Below are 19404 nucleotides of genomic sequence, written 5' to 3'. Positions count from 1 at the left end.
ATTGTGAAGTGCTTATGAAAGTCAACTGTCCTAACCTGTTTTAATCTTGCAAACTGTACTTGTAAAATAGTACTGTATTTTCTTAAGCTGTGTGACCACTGTCAATTTTGATATGCCATTCTTTTCTAGTTCTTCGTCATCACTTTTTTCTTGTAATACTGCCAATATAATGTGTCGGCAAAGCAGTTACTTAGTTCATGTACTGAAAATTTAAATCTCGTGCTTTCATGAAGAGTGGAGATAACAGTGTTTCTGAAAGAACCAGCACTGGACAACATCAAACAATATCAAGGACATCAATGAAAAAACTCCTGGTATCCATGAAGTATTATTCCCATGTCATCAAGTTGTATGCTCACAATATTGAAATATTGGAAAATAAATACCTCTGGAAAATGAAGGCTGATCTTTTGAAATTGAAGACAAGGCTCTTGACCAATGAATGAAAATGTGGGTCATAAATGTTATCTCCATTCCCCACAAAAAATGAGATAAAAATATTTTCTTAGCAATCACTATAAACCATACTGAGTAAGCGGCATATTAAAAAAAATCAGTTTTGAGTGAAACATTCCTTTACATGTAGACATTAAATCTGTTCATCATTTTAATCATAAATCAAAAGTACTATGAAAATATTTTATGAACTTTCATTTTCAGGATTAATCACCAGTGTTTTTCACTTAGTTTTGCCTTTGGCTAAAAACGAAAATTTGGCTTAAAAAAATCTATAATGATATGACAATGAATGGAAACCTTAATCCAAATACATTTTAAATGCATTTTACATCCGAATAGTTATTAGAGAAAATAATAAAAGTAGCCACAGTCTCTCTTAAAGCATGAAGTGCAGGAATAAGCTCTATATTTAAATATTTAATTACAGCATTAAACGTCACTATAGACTATTACTACAACACCAGGCTTAAGACAAGAACCACTCCTTTCATAGGACAGTAGTTTACTGCAGGCCACACTCATCCCCGCATACATTCAACTGTCAAACCTAGCATCCACATCTTTGGGACACTGGGAAAAATCAGAGATAATCCAAGAGAATCTTGGAGAAAAATGTGCAAACTTCATCCTGCAAGCAGGCTGGGAGCCTTAGTTAGAAACTGTGAAATATTAGTGCTAATAATAATATCACTCAACTACCACTTCTTGTCTGGGCTTTTTAAATAAATAATTAAAAAAAAATCACTATTTATAACATTTATAATCCTGGTTTAAATTCATTGGAGATGCAGTATATTCCTGTAGCACTGGGCTCAAGGCAAGAACCGAACCAAACCAAGTTGGGATGCTACACTCTTACAGAGTGCAATGTACATGAAATAAGTCACTAATTCATGTTGAATACAAATCTTTTGGGTGAAGCCAGAAATCTTAAATGTTTTAATTTTTGGTTTCTACACTATTTTAATACTTAAATGGCAATTATCAACTTGCTGCAAAACCTCTCCTGAAAAGATTACAGTATTTAAAATACACTGTGTGCACAATTATTAGGCAAGTTGTATTTCTGAGGATTAATTTTAATATGGAACAAACACAGTGCTATCAGTCAATCCAAAATGTTAATAAACCTGAAACCTGAATGTTTCACAACGGAAATGTGAGTGTGAACATCATCAGGGGAATACATATGTGTGCACAATTATTAGGCAACTATTAGTGTGCAGATTTATTATGCAACTAAAGGAAAAATGAAAATTTTCCCATCTCACTTGTTTATTTTCATCTGTTATAGTGAGAATAATAAACAAACACCTCAAAATTTACAAATAAACATCTCTGACATTTCAAAAAAAATAAATCAATCAATCAATGACCAATATAGCCACACTTCTTTCCAATAACAGTCATAAGCCTTTCCATTCATGGAGTCTGTCAGTTTCTTGATCTGTTAACGATCAGCTTTTTGTGGAGCAGTGACTACAGCCTCCCAGACACTCTTCAGAGAGGTGTATTGTTTTTCTCCCCCGTAAATCTAGCGTTTAAGAAGTGCCCACAAGTTCTCGATAGGGTTTAGGTCAGATGAGGAAGGGGGGCCATGTCATTATTCCTTCATCTTTAAGGCCTTTACTGGCTGGCCACGCAGTGGAGAACTTCGATGCAAGTGATGGAGCATTGGCCTGCATAAAAATCATGGTCTTTTTCCTGTATCACTGTTTGAAGAAAGTGTCTTCGAAAAACTGGCAGTAGGTTTGGGAGTTGATTTTGAGTTCATCTTCAATGCAAAAGGTCCAACTAGCTCATCTTTAAAAATACCAGCTCATACCAGTACCCCACCTCCACGTTGGAGTGGAGCTCTGTGCCCATTACTGATCCACAGGTCCATCCATCTGGTCCATCAAGAGTCACTCTCATCTCATCGGCCCATAAAACCTTTGAAAAAAATCTGTCTTCAGATATTTCTTGGCCCAGTTTTGACGTTTCAACTTATGTTTCTTGTTCAGTGGTGGTTGGGTTTCAGCCCTCCTTACCTTGGCCATGTCTTTGAGCACTGAACACCTTGTACTTCTGGGCACTCCAGGTAGGTCGCAGCTCTGGAATATGAAAGTACTGGAGGATAATGGGTTCCTGGTAGCTTCACGTTTGATTCTTCTCAAATCTTTGGCAGCTAATTTACGTCTTTTGTTCTCAACACGTTTCTTGCGACCCTGTTGATTATTTGCAACAAAATGTTTGATGGTTCTGTGATCACACACCAATATCTTAGCAATTCCAAAAGTGCTGCATCCCTCTGAAAGACTTTTTACAATTTTTGACTTTTCAGAGTCAGTTAAATCTCTTTTTTGGCCCATTTTGCCTGAGGAAAACTTGCTGCCTAATAATTCTGCACACCTTGATATAGGGTGTTGATCTCCTTAGGCCACACCCTCCCTCATTACACAAATACACATCACCTGACGTGCTTAAATCCAATAAGCATTCAAGTTAATACAGCTTGGAGTTGGAATATATGCATTAAAAATGATGATATGGTCAAAATACTCACTTGCCTAATAATTGTGCACACAGTGTAAACATGCTGTGTCAAATGCTTCTGCTAAGGTCACTTTCCCCCTTATCAGGAACCCTTCATTAATATTTTTTTTCAATTACATAACACATTTCAAACAAGCGTGTGTTATGCAATAAAAACTCGAAAAAAATAAAGCAACCTATTGAAAAACTTACTTGTTTGCCTCTCTTGCGGACCTCATCTAGACTGCGGCCTCTTTCCAGGGAGCGCTGCACAACCTTCTCCCATCTGGACTGCATGCTCATCAGAAGGTTCCTAATCAGTACCACATCCTGCTTCTGACTGGTAAACTTCAGATGAGACCCCATTTTGTCAAGACACATAATCTGGTCACGATGAGTGTTAACTTCATTAACAAATTGCTAGCAGGAAAAGAGAAAAAAAGGATATGAACTAACAAAAGAGATAAGATAACAAAGGTAAAAAATAAGACCCACTGGGACCGAAAACCAATGTCACATTACATAACTTCTAGTCTGGAGTATGTCAAGATTTGTCTACCCGCGGTTACTGATCTTGTAACCGGACCATGCCAGTATAAATGACGAAAAAATCATTGCCCATGTCACATTTAATGACTTGCACAGTCAAGCTTGCCTCTTTTTCTGGCAGCTAATAGAGTACTGCCTGATGGAGCTGGAGGTGTATGCAGGGTTATTAGCTATTGCAACTTCCACTGCAATCTTTGACTTTTTTTTTTCTCCAATCTGTCATGGTACATACAATATGACGCAGACAGTTGAGCTTCATTTCTTTTTGTGAGGTCCAAATCAGTCATGTTCCTTATTTCTTATTGCTCCATTATATACATTGTACTACAGTGTGACCATTCATGTGGTTGTCAGCTCTCACATACAGTGAGTCCACCCTTACGACTAAAGACAAAACGAAACCTGAGTTACAGACTAATTGGAGTGAGCTGCAGGGTATGTCAGACTATGTGACTGCCCTTCACAGGAGTATGCCACTGACTAAGATTATGCAAATGAAGGCTAATGAAAATCACTGGATAAGTAATGTAATGTGACATAGTCTAAAGCAGAACATTTCTCAGTTCCTCTTTACTTTTCTCACCTTATGTTCATCAACCTGTAATAACACAGTTTCCTGTATAAAACTGGGAGGTTGACACAAGTTTAAATTTTGTTCAGCTTGAGTAAGCCAGTTTATAAAGTCCTGTAAAGAGCTCTGGAACTCAGTAGCAAGACAGAGAGCCTCTTCCAACTTGTCCTGTTTGAGACAGAATGAAAAAAGTATCCAAAAGCTGTAATGCACCTGTTAAACTATACACAGAACCTTAAATTTATCAAGAACCTTGTGGTCAACCATTTGTTTAAAATATGGTACCACAGCAGAAAATAATCAGGGTTGCTTCGTAGCAGCTGCTTGGCCATATAATAACATACAGCAATCAACCAGAACATTAAAACCACTGACAGGTGAAATGAATAATACAGATTATCTACGACAATGACAACTGTAAAGGGGCGGGAGGCAGAAAACGAACAGTTTTTGAAAGCAATGTATTAGGAGGAGAAAAAATGGACGAGAGTCTGGATATTAGTGACTTTGACAAATGCCAAATTGTGATGGCTGAACAACTAAGTCAGGGCATCACTAAAACAGCTGGTCTTGTGAGGTGTTTTTGGTATGCAGTGTCTACTACCTACCAAAAGTGGTCTAAGGAAGTACAACTTGTTAACAGGTTCATGTGCGCCCAAGAGTCATTGATGCATGTGGGGAACAAAAGCTGCCCCTTCTGGCCTGATCCCACAGAAGAGCTACTGTAGTTTGTTTTGTTGTTTGTTATACAGGCAAGTTTTGATCAAGATACAGGTATAAATTTTACACCATCCACACATATTCCATTTGAAACTGTGTAATACATAATATGATACCCCTTCCGAAGACAATCAACAGATGGACACCTGAGGTTATACATTTTTGGGAATGTTCTATACTCTAGCCATTTTGGTTTCACATTTTTGCACAAGTCTCAGTTATATACGGAGAGACACCATATGGGATTACATTATGTAAGGCAAAATGTCTTGTGGTATCCTATGCTACATTTCTTCAGAATCCTACTAAGAATGGCAGTGTGTATGTGTGTTTTAAGTTGGATGGACTTACTTGCTTAACTTCCTTACTTTAATTATAGAAAAATTAATAAACACATAAAACCAAAAAAGCAATGGCATGTGAATCTACTAGTATACTCTGAGACTGAACATGTGAGACAAATAGTGGAAAATGCTTATTTAGTTGCTAAAACTATTCTTTTGTTAATGTTGGGAAATACATTTTATGCAAATAATATTTAACAACATTTTTTTTTACCAAAATTCACAAACTAGACAGGTATGTATAATTTTATTACTTTGTGTCTTGGTTGTAACTTTTAAAATCAAATCAATAAAAATGCTTTTTCACCTGAGAAAGTATTTGTGAACTAACATAATTATTTGTGTATTGCATATACAGCACACTTAGATGTTTTGTGTCAAAAATAAATGTATATTGTTGAAGGCAAGGTGTTGATAATATGTTTTGGGTATCACATAAACCTATCGTGTAGTGATTACGATTAATGCACTTACATTATGTTGGAAATTGACAGGACTTGACAAATAGATCTGCAACCATTTCTGTGCAAGTCTGGTAGCTTTGTGGGGACACTCCTACAATAAAGCCTGCCAGCCTATTATTGTTCCTGTGGTAAAGTGCATAACTATCACCTCCATTACCACTGGTGCAGTCTGCACCTCACTGAAAACTGCCCAACTCAAGCATGGGAAAGGTGGTATATAAATAAATGAATTATTATTAATATTAACTCAAAACCAACCTGATGTAGACTGTAGACAATTTTAGTAGCTATCAGTCTATTCTGAATTTGCCGTTCCCTTCCAAAATTCTTGGGAGGGTTGTTGTATCTCAACTTCAATATCTTGAAAATAACAATCTGAATTATTTCAATGTTTTTCATCCCAAACATAGAACTGAAATTTCACTACTGACCTCCTTCTTGCATCTGACTCTGGTTTACTCTTGATTCTCATCCTTATAAACTCACAGCAGTCTTTATACTATATTCTATGAGCTTATTAAGGAACAAGTGTTCAACTTTTGAGTACTTACAAGTGGGGATTTGCTTCATATCTCACTCATAAGATAGTATGTACAAAAACAGAACTACTAGTCAAAGAGCTCATTAATTTGCTATGAAGTACCACAGGGTTCAGTGTTCTTAGTATTGGGGCCACTACTCTTTACTATTTGCCTTCTTTCTCTAGGTAATAATTATTTTTCACTGCAATATTAATTTTCATTGTTATGCTGATTATGACACACAGCTCTACACGCCCACTGAACCTAATCATATCCTTTAAAGTCTGACCTCAATGACATTAGTACATGAATGACAAATAACATTCTCCAACTTTAGCAGTAAGACTCAATTATTCCTTACAGGGTCTAAATTGACACTGAGAGTAAGAACAAGACTAAGAATAAATGGATTATATATAAATGTTTGCCATACCTAAATCGTTAACACCTATTTTCTTTTACTGCTCAAATAAATAATGATCCCAAGACTTCCTATTTTCAGTTGCTAAACATCTCTATGTTACATCCTACATTAATACTAAAATTACCAAAGCCTACAAAAAAACTCATAAATCTGGCCCACCTTAAATCCCTTCGCACCTCTCCATCAGTGTTTTTTGTCTTGTAAATGTGCCAATCAAGACAAGCAGCAAGCAGTCTACTATTCCATCCCCCCACCGCTGCAGAACATGCACAAAGTTCTCCCAACTCATGCCTTGATTATCCAACTTTTACAAGTACTATAAATTTACACCAAATGTCACATATATTTGTCTCTTTCTTTTTTTCTCCATGTTGTGTTGACTATTGTACCAGAAGGCGTGAGCTTATTCAGTGCGAGCAGGAACACACAGGTGGCTGGTTGCTTGTGCTATAACAAGCTTGACCTGGCGGCGATAAACGTACATGCACTATGCAAGGCATGTATGAGGTCCACAGAGAAAAGAAGAGTGTTCATGGCTCACATTGCAGAGGAACTTCGTTGTTGCTTCTTACCAGAAAAGGCGATTGAAAAAGAAAAGGAGGATGCAATATTGACAAGCTTCTGTTCCAAGAAAGCCGCTTACCTCAGGAAAGCAAACTCAGTGATTGTCAGGTGCCTCTTCAGTGTAATAGGAACCACAGAATAGACAGAAGTGTGTACACTGCAACAGGTACATGTTTTAAATGTAGGAAGGATGGTCCTTGCGTGTGTGTGAACTGTTAACATTTGAATTTGGTGACTGCATATAGTGTTGAACTGACTTCTCTGTACTATTCTTTCCTCTGCATGTCCTGGAGTACAAAAGAAACACCACCATGCAACAAAATGTGAAGACTGGCAAGACTGGGAAGGAAAAAAAAACACGCAGTCACTGATTACAATCACAAGATGTTATGCGAGTGAATATGAATAATGTTGCATCCGTGCCACAATGTTTTCCGAAATGTACTATACAGGTCATAAAATTAATAATTCCAAATTTCATATATACCTATGTCTCTGTCTGTTTTTTTTTTTGTCAGCGCGGCTTTGACATCATGGACCATAAGGTTCATACTAATTCAGTGTGAGCAGGAACACTCAATAAAACTGAATAAAAAAAAATCAAGTGACAGTGAGATACGAAGAAGGCAGATTCACCAGCGTTTGTGTGTCAGCTTTTATCCATCAGGATCAGAGAATGTACTAACAGCGTCAGATCCCTAGGGGCGGTAGTATGTATCGTGATCATGACAGAGTATAAAAGTGAAAGAAAGAAAAAAAAAAAACACTAACTTTTACAAGCACTATAAATAAATAGCGGCTATTACAGATGCAGATCAAATGTATGTGTTTATTGTATAATATTAACAGTAAGAGCAGCTCACTACTCAAAATGTTAAATATACGAGGCAGTCAGGATCGAACCGGGGATTCTTGATTACAATTCAGCAATTCTTACCACTGCGCCACAGAAGCTATTGCATCATCCTTGAACCTTTTGTGAAAGTGTTTATTTGATCTTTGGACTTCAGGCTTCACACGTTAATGCAGTTTATTTTTACATTTTGTCATTTATTACTAAAATATAAAAAAGTTTCTGCTTTAACAACGTGTTTACACAGATTACTGTAGAAACGGAATACACTTGAAATGTGTTCCAAATAACAATCTATTATTTCCACTCTAAAACTCCTGTACTTCACTCCCAGATAATCAAGACATGAGCTGGGAGAACTGTGCACATTCAGCGGCAGTGGGGAGATGGAATAACATTGCATTGCTATTTTGGCTGGCATTCCCAATAAACATCTTCTATCTACTTCAACTCAACTGAAACTCAGAAGAATGGATTTTATGCTCTAGTTTCACTGTACATTCTACACCTGCACTTATTCAGCATCATTTGCTTCCCTTGTCCCATCAGATACCCTTTAAAAAGTCTTGCTGTCACAATTCAAACTCCTTCATAATCTTGTGCCATCCTATCCTGCAGACCGCTGGAATCTATTCCAATATTCAAAGCTGCTCTTAAAACTCATCTCTTCAGGTTGGCTCTGTTGAGGTTATAGTGTTATTTAATTATGCTTTAACATTTGTATTTTTAATGTTACAGTTTAATATTACTGTTGACTATTTTTTGTAAGAGGACCTTGAAATTCATAAATGGTGCGAAACAATAAAATGTATCATTATTATTTAATGCATCATTCTAATCAGTTAGCCTTACCATACTCAAAATATTGCCTAAATCTTTTTCTTCCTTACATTAGCACCTGATGCGGAAGAATAATATAATGAGAGCCTGATGACATCAGACTATTAACCTACTTAAAAAACACTACTTTGACTTCCTGCTAGTATGTTTTCATGTGCAACTTCAAAAGGGTACATTTTAAAAATCTTGTTTTTTGTCTCAAGTTCTTTACCATCCTACTAGTGCCAAAATACATGTTACTATTTATCAGTACCAAATAAACTTTGCTTAGGTTTTACTCATGGTCACAAATTTAGACTTTCATCTGAGCCTATTTTTAACTGCACAAATTCCTGCTGTGTTCCCAATATTTCTCCATATTTATCAAGCAGGTTTTCTATTTTTCCATAAAATATTTGAATTTATCACATAAATAATATCTAAATATTCTAATATTTACATGCTCTAACTGAAAGAACTGGACAGCATCCAACACTATATTGTATGCTAAAATGTTTTCAAATGTCTTAATTTCAAGTTCAAATCAAGGAAAACTGATTACATTTTAACTGTTTTATGTATTTATTTATTTATTCCTTCTTTGACTGTGCTTTCTTAAAAGTATAATTAAAAAATTCAGATGTGAGCGACTGAGGAAGAGAAAACATTATTTAACTCACAGATATCAAGGTCTGTGTTTTGAGTTGATCATGCTGCAGAGAGCTATATGATTTGTTCCTGATTTATGCAGAAAAGGAGGGACTAACCTTTATCATTTATAGGAAAGGCTGACCTCTGATACTATCAGAAGACCCTGTGAAGAATGTAAGATCTTTATGGACTATAAGAATGTTTAAATTGATTCTAAGTGTGTACAATTAGAAGGGTGTATTCCTTAGGAATGCAAATGGCTGTTTGTTTCAGGTTTTAAGAACATTCCAGTATATCATAAATTAAGATTTAACCTAAGCTATGTATAACCTCAGAATGAACTGCTAGGGTTTTTTTTCTTTTCTAGGATAAAAAAGAGAGAACAGATTTACTTTAGATAGGCTGCCAAAATCCAAATCAGTTGACTGAGTTGGAAAGAGGCAGTCTCACATTCTCTCTACTCACCAAGAATTAAGAATAAAGAAATTATTTTTACTTTAATTGGGTTTAAGTTCTTCCGTTGTTTTCGACTTCAGCGCTCACACGACAGTAGGCTTTGTGCCCTAGAAAGCAAGTTACCCGAACTATTCTATAACACTTCAGTAATTATTTACCACTCTGATGCTGATCTTTCTGATCATATGTACATGTATCTGAGGGTTCTTCTAGAGTGCCTCTTTCTCTTGTACAATTTGGCTCAAAAAACTAATCAGCACATCGTCATCTCATAACAGACTTAAGATTCGAGTTTGCCATTTTTCCGTCCAGTCATTTTAGTTATAGACCATCTTTAAGAAACTGTGACACACAGAAACACATACACACTCATATAAATATATTAATGTTTTTGGTATCAGTGAACCCTAAAACTTTGAGTTCCGTGGAATACTGGAGATTGAAATTTTTGATGAATCTAAAGCTTTCATTCCTCAACCATAGACAGCAGGTTATGGTGGGGGAGGGTACAAAACAAAAATGAAATAATGCTCACATATATTAAATATTCACACATAAACAGGTCATTAATTATTATTTATATATTAAATAAAGTACAAAACAGTTTTAAAGACATTAAACAGTGAATTAGAGTAACCTATATTATAAAACATTTTTCATCCTAATATTAAATTACAATTTTAAAAGTGTATATTATTCATACTGCTTCTGTAAGTACAGATTTTCAGAATGTTTATGTTGCTCAGATGGCTGAGGTTAAACATACCATGTGCACAGAAACACCAGAGATTTAACTAAAATCTGGAGCGAGAAATTTTATATTTATTTTTAAAATAATGCAATTATAGGTATGAAAATGGAAACAGCCACACTAAAATACAGTGCAACACTTACCCTTCTTTCTTCAATTTTGGTATTCAATGCTTGCCACTTCTGTTCAAGAAGGGCAAGATTGGTTTTAGTGTTTGATCCCACTGCTGGATCATCTTGATTTATTATAATGTGGTGACCTTTGTCCATAATCTGCTGGTACAACTCCTCCTTTGTACTGAACTGGGCTTTTATGTCCTACAAAGAAGAGTAGAAAAGGGTTCACTTGGAAATATAAGACATGCTGCTGTCTCACTCAAAAACCCTTAGAAAATTCAGATACTTCCACACAATTATAAAAGGTTATGTTATATATAATTTATTCACTTTTTAAATAAGGGGTTAAAAATAAAACAAAAAACAAGTAGAATAATGTAATTGGAAAAGAACATATGTAACTAGTCACAAAATATTTTCCTGCACCATACTACAAATACTAGAGGCTGATGAGGAGAGAAAACAAGACCCCAAGAATCTTCTAGTAATCATAATGTGGCACAACATTGAACACCTTAATTATATTTTGGTCTATGCACATCCAAAAGTTCACATGTGCTTTTCTCAAAATGAAATTTTCTTCTGTTAATACCAAGCTGCCTTATGGTAGTAATATAGTGAAATGATTGAAATACACTGTAGTAAATACCACTCCAATTCTAGAAGGATTGATTTGTGCAAAAGAACAAATTGTAACTGATAGGCTATGAGATTTGATCTCAGTTAGACAACAGTAGCTCTAGAATTTGCTACAGGGAATGTAATTCTGGTTGAGTTGCTAATCTATAGTGGATTTAGAACGTTTTCTGACCCCTTCACTTTTTGCACACTATATGGGTTATAGGTTTAATTTTAAATGGATATATTTGTCATTGTTTCACATCAAAATGTACTCAATTGCCCATGACAAAGTGAAAACATGTTTTCAGAAAGGTTTGCAAATTCATTAAAAATCAAAAACTGAAACCTTCCATACATAAAGATATTCAGACTTTCAAGTCAGTACTTTGTAGAAGCTCCTTTGGCCAGCAATTACAGCTTTTGAGTTTTCTCAAGTAAGTCCCTACAAGCTTTTCACATCTGTACTTGGGCAATTTATTCCATTCTTACTGGCAGATCCTCTTAAGCTCTATTAGATTGAATGGGAAACTTCCAGCGTATGCTTCAGGTCATTGTCGTGCTGAAAGGTGAACCGTCACCCTAGTCTGAGGGTGTGTGCACTCTGAAGCAGGTTTTCTTCGAAACCTCTGTGTATTTAACTCCATTCATTCATCCCTCAGTTTTGACCACTCTTCCTGTCTCTGGCTCTGAGAAGCACCACCACAGCATGATGCTACCATCATCATGTTTCACTGAAAGAATTGTATTAGGCAGGTTATGAGCACTGTCTGATTTTCACCACACTTAGTGCTTGGAGTTCTGCCCAAAGAGTTAAATTTCTATCTCATCAGAATAAAGAATCTATCCCTTATGCTTTCAGAATTCTGTAAATTGTCACATACCTTTTTACTCAAGAGTGGCTTAAGTCTAGCTAATCTGCCATAAACATCTGATAAATGTAGCGCTGCCAAGATGGTTGTCCTCCTGACATATTGTCCCATTTTAGCAGAGGACTTCTGAAGCTCTGTTAGAGTGACCAATGGGTTGTTGGTTATATCCCTAACAAATGTCCTTCTTGCCCAGTTACTCAAGTTGGCTAACTGGCCAGGTCTAGGAAAAGTCATGATGGTTCCAATATTCATCCATTTCAAAAATATTGAGGCCATTGTGCTCCTGGAAACACAAAGCTTTACAAATGGTTTCATACCCTTGCCCAAATCTATCCCTACCACAATTTTATAGCAGACGTCTACAAAGATTTGCTTGGACTTCATGACTTAGTTTTTGTCCTGACTTGTGGTGTGAATTCTGGCACCTTACTTATATAGGTGTGATTCTTTCTAAACTGTGTCCAATTAACTAAATTTGGTATAGGTGGACTTCAGAAATGTTCTAGACACATCTCTAGGATAATTACAGCAAAAGGGACAGATCTGACCATAATTTTGAGTGCCACAGCAAATAGTCTAAATACTTAAAGAAATATGAGATTTCAGTTTTTGACTTTTTATAACTTACAGACCTCTGTAAAAACAACCTGGGATCTTGAGTGAAGATTGACAGGCAAAAATTGCATATTTATCTCTTTAAAATTTACAATACAGTAAAGTGTGCAGAATGTGAAGCAATCTGAATACTTTCTGAATTCCCTGTAGATATATGAACTAAACAAAAGTACAATTAGAGTAAGAGATTTTTTCAATGTTAATTTAAAATATCTTTTTAAAGTATATTGTTTTGAGTATAATGCAGTTATTTCTATTGCTGTACACCTATAAGTTTAATAATGTAAATGTGGATTCATATTAGGGATTGCTCTAAGGCAAGTTTAATTTTTGTATGTAAATCTATGAGGTGTGCACTTTCTCTGTAAATCACTACTTTTCTGCAGTTTATGACGCACATTTTTAAAAATAATGTATGAACCCATAATTTCCCAGCCTTGGTTTATTACTGTGAGAATACATTGAGAAAAATCCTCCCTTATTAATGAAAAATATTAGCTGTACTCTGTTTAACTAATGCAAATTAGAAAAGCATTCTAAAAGAGTAAAATTCCAATGCACTGTCTTATCTTGTGGATATCAAAAGTTTCACATACCATATGCTGTTGTAGCTGCTCTTTAGCAGTTTCAGGCAATCCTCCTGTAGGTTTTGAAATATACAACTGACTCTCCATCTTTCTTAACCACTGCAGAAAGTCTTCAACTTCTCCATGGAAACCCTCGGCCTAGACAAAACAAAGTTACAAAGTGAATAAGAAATGTTCAACCAATTCTCACTGTGGACTATGGGACTTAGGATCTCATGAACAATTCACACATGGTACAAAATGTGATACATTCACATACAATGGTAAGATTCCATGAAAGCATTGTATACATTAAAAAGCAGAGTAAAAAATAAATTTTCCCATAATAAATAAAGAACTAAAGTATATAGACACTAGTGAACAAGGCAAAAACTCTCATTATAAAATAGATACTTGATAAATAGTAAGCAGATCCTAATACATGCTTATTATAATCACACATTTTAAATCCTAGCAGAGATACTGAAGTTTATTTCAGACACATTAGAAACTATTGAGATTTTTTTCTCATCTATCACTGAAAGCAAAATTTCCCACCTCCCAAGTGATATATGTGCATAAATTTCTTTTTGCAAATGCAAAACAAGTATCTCCAACCTGACATATAAACAACAGAAAATAAAGGAGAACCAGTAAAATAAGGATATTTATAACTACTAAGAAATGTTTGATTTAAACTGTTTATAAATTAATAGACTATTAGAATTTTAGTGACATGGGAGGGGACTGAAAGTGAGCATTATTACCTGCTGTAAAGCTGCTTCTAAATGCTGCTGTCTCTCTTGTGTCTTAAGCAAAATTGCTTCCCAGCTGCAGTTCATACTGTTAAGGCTGCTGTGCAGGTGGCTGGCTTCATCTCCTTCACTGGACTGTAGTAGTTCATTGCCAGCCTTGTTCACACTATCCACTGTAGAGTGATGGGACAACACATCATTGCGTAACACCTACAAAGCAATGGGAGGTTGATTTAGGAATTATTTATTGCCCAGTACCAGTTCCAAATGAGATGAGAAAATAGTAAATATTAACTTACATGGTGCTTTGCCAATTCAATCTCAATGGATTTTGGGTCCATGCTGACAGGTCTTTGACAGTCCAACATTTCAGCAGTGTGTGTTAACCAGGACATTAGTTCAGAGAGTGCATGATGGAACTGCCCCAGAGCCAGAAGAGCTGTTTCCAGCTTGTGCTGGATATAAACAGGGAAAAAAACAATATAAGAATTATAGTGTATTTTTCCATTCTATATTATTCTATTCACAATGCATCCACCTCACAAAGCTTCTACATTATTTAACCAAAATAGAACCGAAATGCACTTTTCCACTTCTAGGCAAAGAATGCCAAAACCCTAACTTATCATGTACAGTAGCTGTCCTACAACTATCTACTAAAATATAATAGAATTGGATACAATATCAATTTTGTGCACTATTTGGCAGTCCTCTAACACTTCAGAACTTCCTTAAACTTCTTTTTGAGCATATTTATTTGCTTCAAGTGAGAAAGTATTGAATTTTCTGATGTCCACCACTTAAGATTACCTGCCGGAGTACAATTTTATCCCCCAGGTTATCCCACAGGTGCTTCAACTCAGTGAGAGGTTCTTGGATGATGTCACGGTCAGTATCATCAGCTGCTTTCTTAAGCATGAGCTCACCCTGATGGTTCAGCTTCTCCATGTCAATCTGTTGCTGATAGACCTCTTCTTTAAATACCTAAAGATTAAACATCAAATATTCAAGTTAGAGAAAGAAGAGTCAAAAATACTGCATGAAAAAATATGGAATGAATTCCAAGCATCAGCAGAAATAAAGCATTCAACAACATTAAGTACATTTAAATCATTATTGAATAAACAGCTGACCAAAATGTAAGAATGTTAATAAAGAATATTTTTATTGTGACTCTCTGCTAACAGGGCTCCACTTAACACTTAAGAGCAAAATAAACTATATATGTATATCCTGAAAAATAAAAATGAAACCATCTCTACCTTCAGCTCATCAATCTGCTGCTTCACTGTATCAATGTCTGTACCCACGGAAGACATATCACACAGTTTGATCACTGCATTGTCCAAGTAGTCATACATTGCCTAGAATCAAAGAAAAATGAGTTTCAAATAAAGCAAAGCCTTCAAAATTTCTATATTTAATGAAGGACGGAGTTCTTGTATTATTCTTACCTGAATAGCATCCTGATACTGGACAGCAATTGACATGGCCTCTGCAAGATGCTCCATGCGCTCTTTCCAGGTCCGGTTAAGACTCTCCCAACTTTGATTCATCTGAAAAGTATAATATAACCATTTACGTATTTGCTGTTACTTTTATTGAAAAACAACATTCAGATCATTAATCTACTAACCTCATCAATAGTTTTCTTAACTTCTGGCTTTTCAGTTTCTCCACAAGAAATAATTAAATCACCACCAAGGTTCCGAACAAATTCCAGTTCTTCTAGCAAACCATCTGTCTCTGCTTTAATTGCCTAAAAAAATGTGATCACATATTTAAAAATAAAAATAAAGAGCTTCCAATACATATTTTAGTGTTAACATTTACATTCTCAACAAGTCCAAAGGTGGCATGGACCAATTCAATGGCATAAATATTCATTTATTTTTGAGACTGTAGGGTGTCACATAGCAGTTAAACCAACATGGATACCAACCTCTGCAGCTTCAATCTGCTGCTTGATGAGTGATGGGTCAATCCCTGGATCTTCAAGGTCTCTTACAATATCCTGAGTGTCTCGAATAGTAGTGAGTAGTGCTGTCATGTCATACCAGAACTTTTCTGCAAGGTCTAGAACATCAAGCAGTTTTGCTTCTCTCTCTTCTGATTTACTTTTGATGTCTTCGAAGTAGAATGAAAGCATGTCAAGCTGTTTTTTTATAGCTGTGTTAACAAGCAAGATTCAAGTAAAAGATAATTAACGGTTGAAGACATTACCAAACTTTCTAAGTGCCGGATGATCAACAAGAAATGGTAATTTAAATCTTACATTTGACAGCAGACTCTTTCTCTAGCCCTTGAGATCTTCTAATGAGTTCACCACCTTTTTGGCTAAGTGTTTGGAAGGAGGGTAGCAGCTTATCCAGCTCTGCACTGATGTTTTTATTGTCTGCAATCTGTTCACGAATCTTGTCCACTTCAGCTGGAATGGCAGGGGGCTGGCAGAGGCGACTTTGCATAAGTTGCAAAGTCTCAAGCATTGGTTCTATCTTATCGTGGAACTAACATTACAAAAACAAAAGATCAAAAATGTTAAGCCTTTTATTTAGACTTATCAAACCTATACAAAAGCCGATGATTGTTCTCAGTTTCTATCACATACTCATTCATATGCAAAATCTACAGTGCAAATTGTTACCTGTATATGCCACAATGATTCCTCGGCTATACTAAAAGCCTGTTTTTTTTTCTTCATAAAGACGATGATGCTATCTCCCAAGCAAGCCACCCCAACATGAACCAAAAGAACACAGTATTTTTTTTAATTTCCAAGCAAATATTATATTTTAAAATAATTTCTGTTAATTGTATTTTGGTAATAAACTAACAATTGGGTTATTCCATTCCACTTACCATATACATTATGCCAAGTTAAAACATATCTAGAATGGATGGTTTGTGAACTGAAAGGATTCAGTTTAAACTGAAAGGATCTTGATAGAACAAATAATTAACAGTTTATTTCATTAAGAGTAATAGCAGCCAATTCCAACAGAAAAATGTAAATGTCTTAATCATGCAGAATTGCTTTATGTAAATAATGCTTTTGCTTTAAGTGTGTGTATATACAGTACTAAGTATGGAAAAGAAATAAAACACTAGGGTGAAATATTAAAAAGCAAGGATGTGGAGACCCAAGACACTGTATTTTTAACATTTTTCTTTTTACAGTCTCATGAAAGCAGATAGTCTTTCACTTCCTATTGATAACTCCTTTGTTTCTCCATCACCTCAGGTCAAGAGTCTGGGTGTCATCCTTGACAGTACTCTTATCTTTCCAACCACACATTAATATCATTACCCGGTCTGCTTATTTCCACCTAAGTAATATTAAATGCATCCACCCCTCCCTCACTTCCCATACCACTGCCATTCTTGTTCACAGTATTGTTACTTCTCCTGTGGACTACTGTAATTCACTCCTCTTTGGTCTCACTAATAAATCTCTCCATAAGCTTCAGCTAGTCCAGAATTCTGCAGCTCGCATCATTACTCAAACCACATCTATTCACCATATTACTCTGGTCTTGCAGCAGCTACATTGGCTCCCGATTAAGTTTCCAATTAATTTTAAAATTCTGCTGTTAACATTTAAGGCCATTCATAACCTCACCCCTCCATATTTGTCCAGCCTTCTTCATGTTGCCATTCCATCCTGTAACCTTAGATCTTCTTCCTCCATCCATCTGACCGTCCTTCTCACCCGTCTAACCACAATGGGGAGCACAGCATTCAGCCATTCTGCTCCCAAGCTCCGGAACTCACTACCTACTAAGCTTAGCAACATCAAATCATTTTCAACCTTTAAACGTAAACTTAAAACCCATCTGTTTAAAATGGCTTTTTCTCTATGATTACACTGGCTTTGTTTGGTTTTAAGTTTTATATTTTCTGATGTTTAAAGTTTTGTTTATAATGCGTTTTTTTATTTATTTACTGTTTGTTTGTTGTCCTTGAGATCTTAGAAAGGCACCTTGTATACATAAAATGTATTATTATTATTTTCCACAACATGAGCACTGTCTAGTGGAAAACAACACTGTTAAACACTGCCATTTCTGGTGGTACCAATGTAAGTGAAAGACAGGCGGAGATTTATTAAAAAAAAAAAAAAATGTTGACGGCAAGGGATCCCATTATATTCTGTTTGATCCTGTGCTAAAGATTCAGCCCTGCATGGCATTTAGGGAACAATGATTGTAGAACTTGTTTTTTAAAAACTGAAATAGTTTCTGGATGGTGGTGCTGAAGTAGTACAGTCTGTATGCCCTGTGAGAGGTTCACTTCCTGTATATGTTCCAACCCATTGTGGTGCATGTTTGGGATACTGACTTGTCTTTTGGGATACTGACTTGTCTTAGATTGAGTTTTAACCTGTTGGATACAACTGAAGAATTCACCTAGGAGCTTAAAGACTTAATAGCCTCCTGCTTCAGTGAGTTGGAGTAAACACATGACAGGAAAAAGAAAGAAAGGTCAGAAGTTGGAGAGTGAAAGAAAGAGAAAGACGGAAGATGAAGGTTGTGCTGAGAATTTGGAGCACAGTACATGCAATGACCACAGGAACAGATATAGGGCAACTTTGTATAACTACCCCAAGACATGCTTCAGATTTTTTTTTTTTCTTCACTAACTTGGATAAAGTTTTGTTCCTTACTCAACACTAACCTCATATCTAATAACAGAATGTCTTCTGTTTGATACACTGCATTTAATATGTATATTCTGAGTTCAAGACTGCTATAACAGTGTCTCTACCATATGCAGGAAATTAAATATTTTGGTTCTTGGCATAGCTAGAGAACAGCTGTGGATTGTCAGTATCATCCACCTAGATTCCACACATCTCTTAAGAATTTACTGTAACTTTAGAAAACAAAACAAACTTCCAAAATAATCCAGTTCCCAATACACTATCAAAAGCTATCCATGATATTCTTTATTTAATTTTGTTAACACACATTTGCATACACACACACACAAAGTAACCTGGGAAACTGCCCCACAAACAAGTGACCAGTCTGCTATGAACTATGTATGTTATGACTGTAAACTACATCCTGGTTAAGTATCATTATACAAACTTACAGAATATGCATTTTATATAGTACTTTACTGTGCTAATTGTTATCCAAAGAACTGTGTATATACCACAAAACCATTAGTATGGACACAGCACACTCTGCAGAATGAACA

The 19404-nt window shown here is 35.7% G+C and overlaps 1 protein-coding gene across 4 annotated transcripts in view; it reads right to left on the bottom strand.

The window, feature by feature from the left end:
- Positions 1-19404, bottom strand: part of macf1a (microtubule actin crosslinking factor 1a) — an 826555-nt gene that overhangs the window by 86816 nt on the left and 720335 nt on the right. For all 4 annotated transcript variants that reach the window (XM_039739817.1, XM_039739818.1, XM_039739819.1 and 1 more), the window contains 12 exons: positions 16478-16709; positions 16145-16371; positions 15839-15961; positions 15657-15758; positions 15465-15566; positions 15013-15186; positions 14502-14657; positions 14215-14412; positions 13478-13606; positions 10804-10977; positions 4106-4261; positions 3187-3393 (listed from right to left, as the gene is read on the bottom strand). In XM_039739817.1, coding sequence (XP_039595751.1) covers positions 3187-3393; positions 4106-4261; positions 10804-10977; positions 13478-13606; positions 14215-14412; positions 14502-14657; positions 15013-15186; positions 15465-15566; positions 15657-15758; positions 15839-15961; positions 16145-16371; positions 16478-16709 — 1980 coding nt within the window. The remainder of the gene's footprint in view (positions 1-3186; positions 3394-4105; positions 4262-10803; positions 10978-13477; positions 13607-14214; positions 14413-14501; positions 14658-15012; positions 15187-15464; positions 15567-15656; positions 15759-15838; positions 15962-16144; positions 16372-16477; positions 16710-19404) is intronic.

This window comes from Polypterus senegalus, chromosome 17, assembly GCF_016835505.1.
Source record: "Polypterus senegalus isolate Bchr_013 chromosome 17, ASM1683550v1, whole genome shotgun sequence".
Classification (NCBI taxonomy): domain Eukaryota; kingdom Metazoa; phylum Chordata; class Cladistia; order Polypteriformes; family Polypteridae; genus Polypterus; species Polypterus senegalus.
Note: the sequence above shows the minus strand (reverse complement) of the source record. Positions and strands in the feature narration are given on the sequence as shown.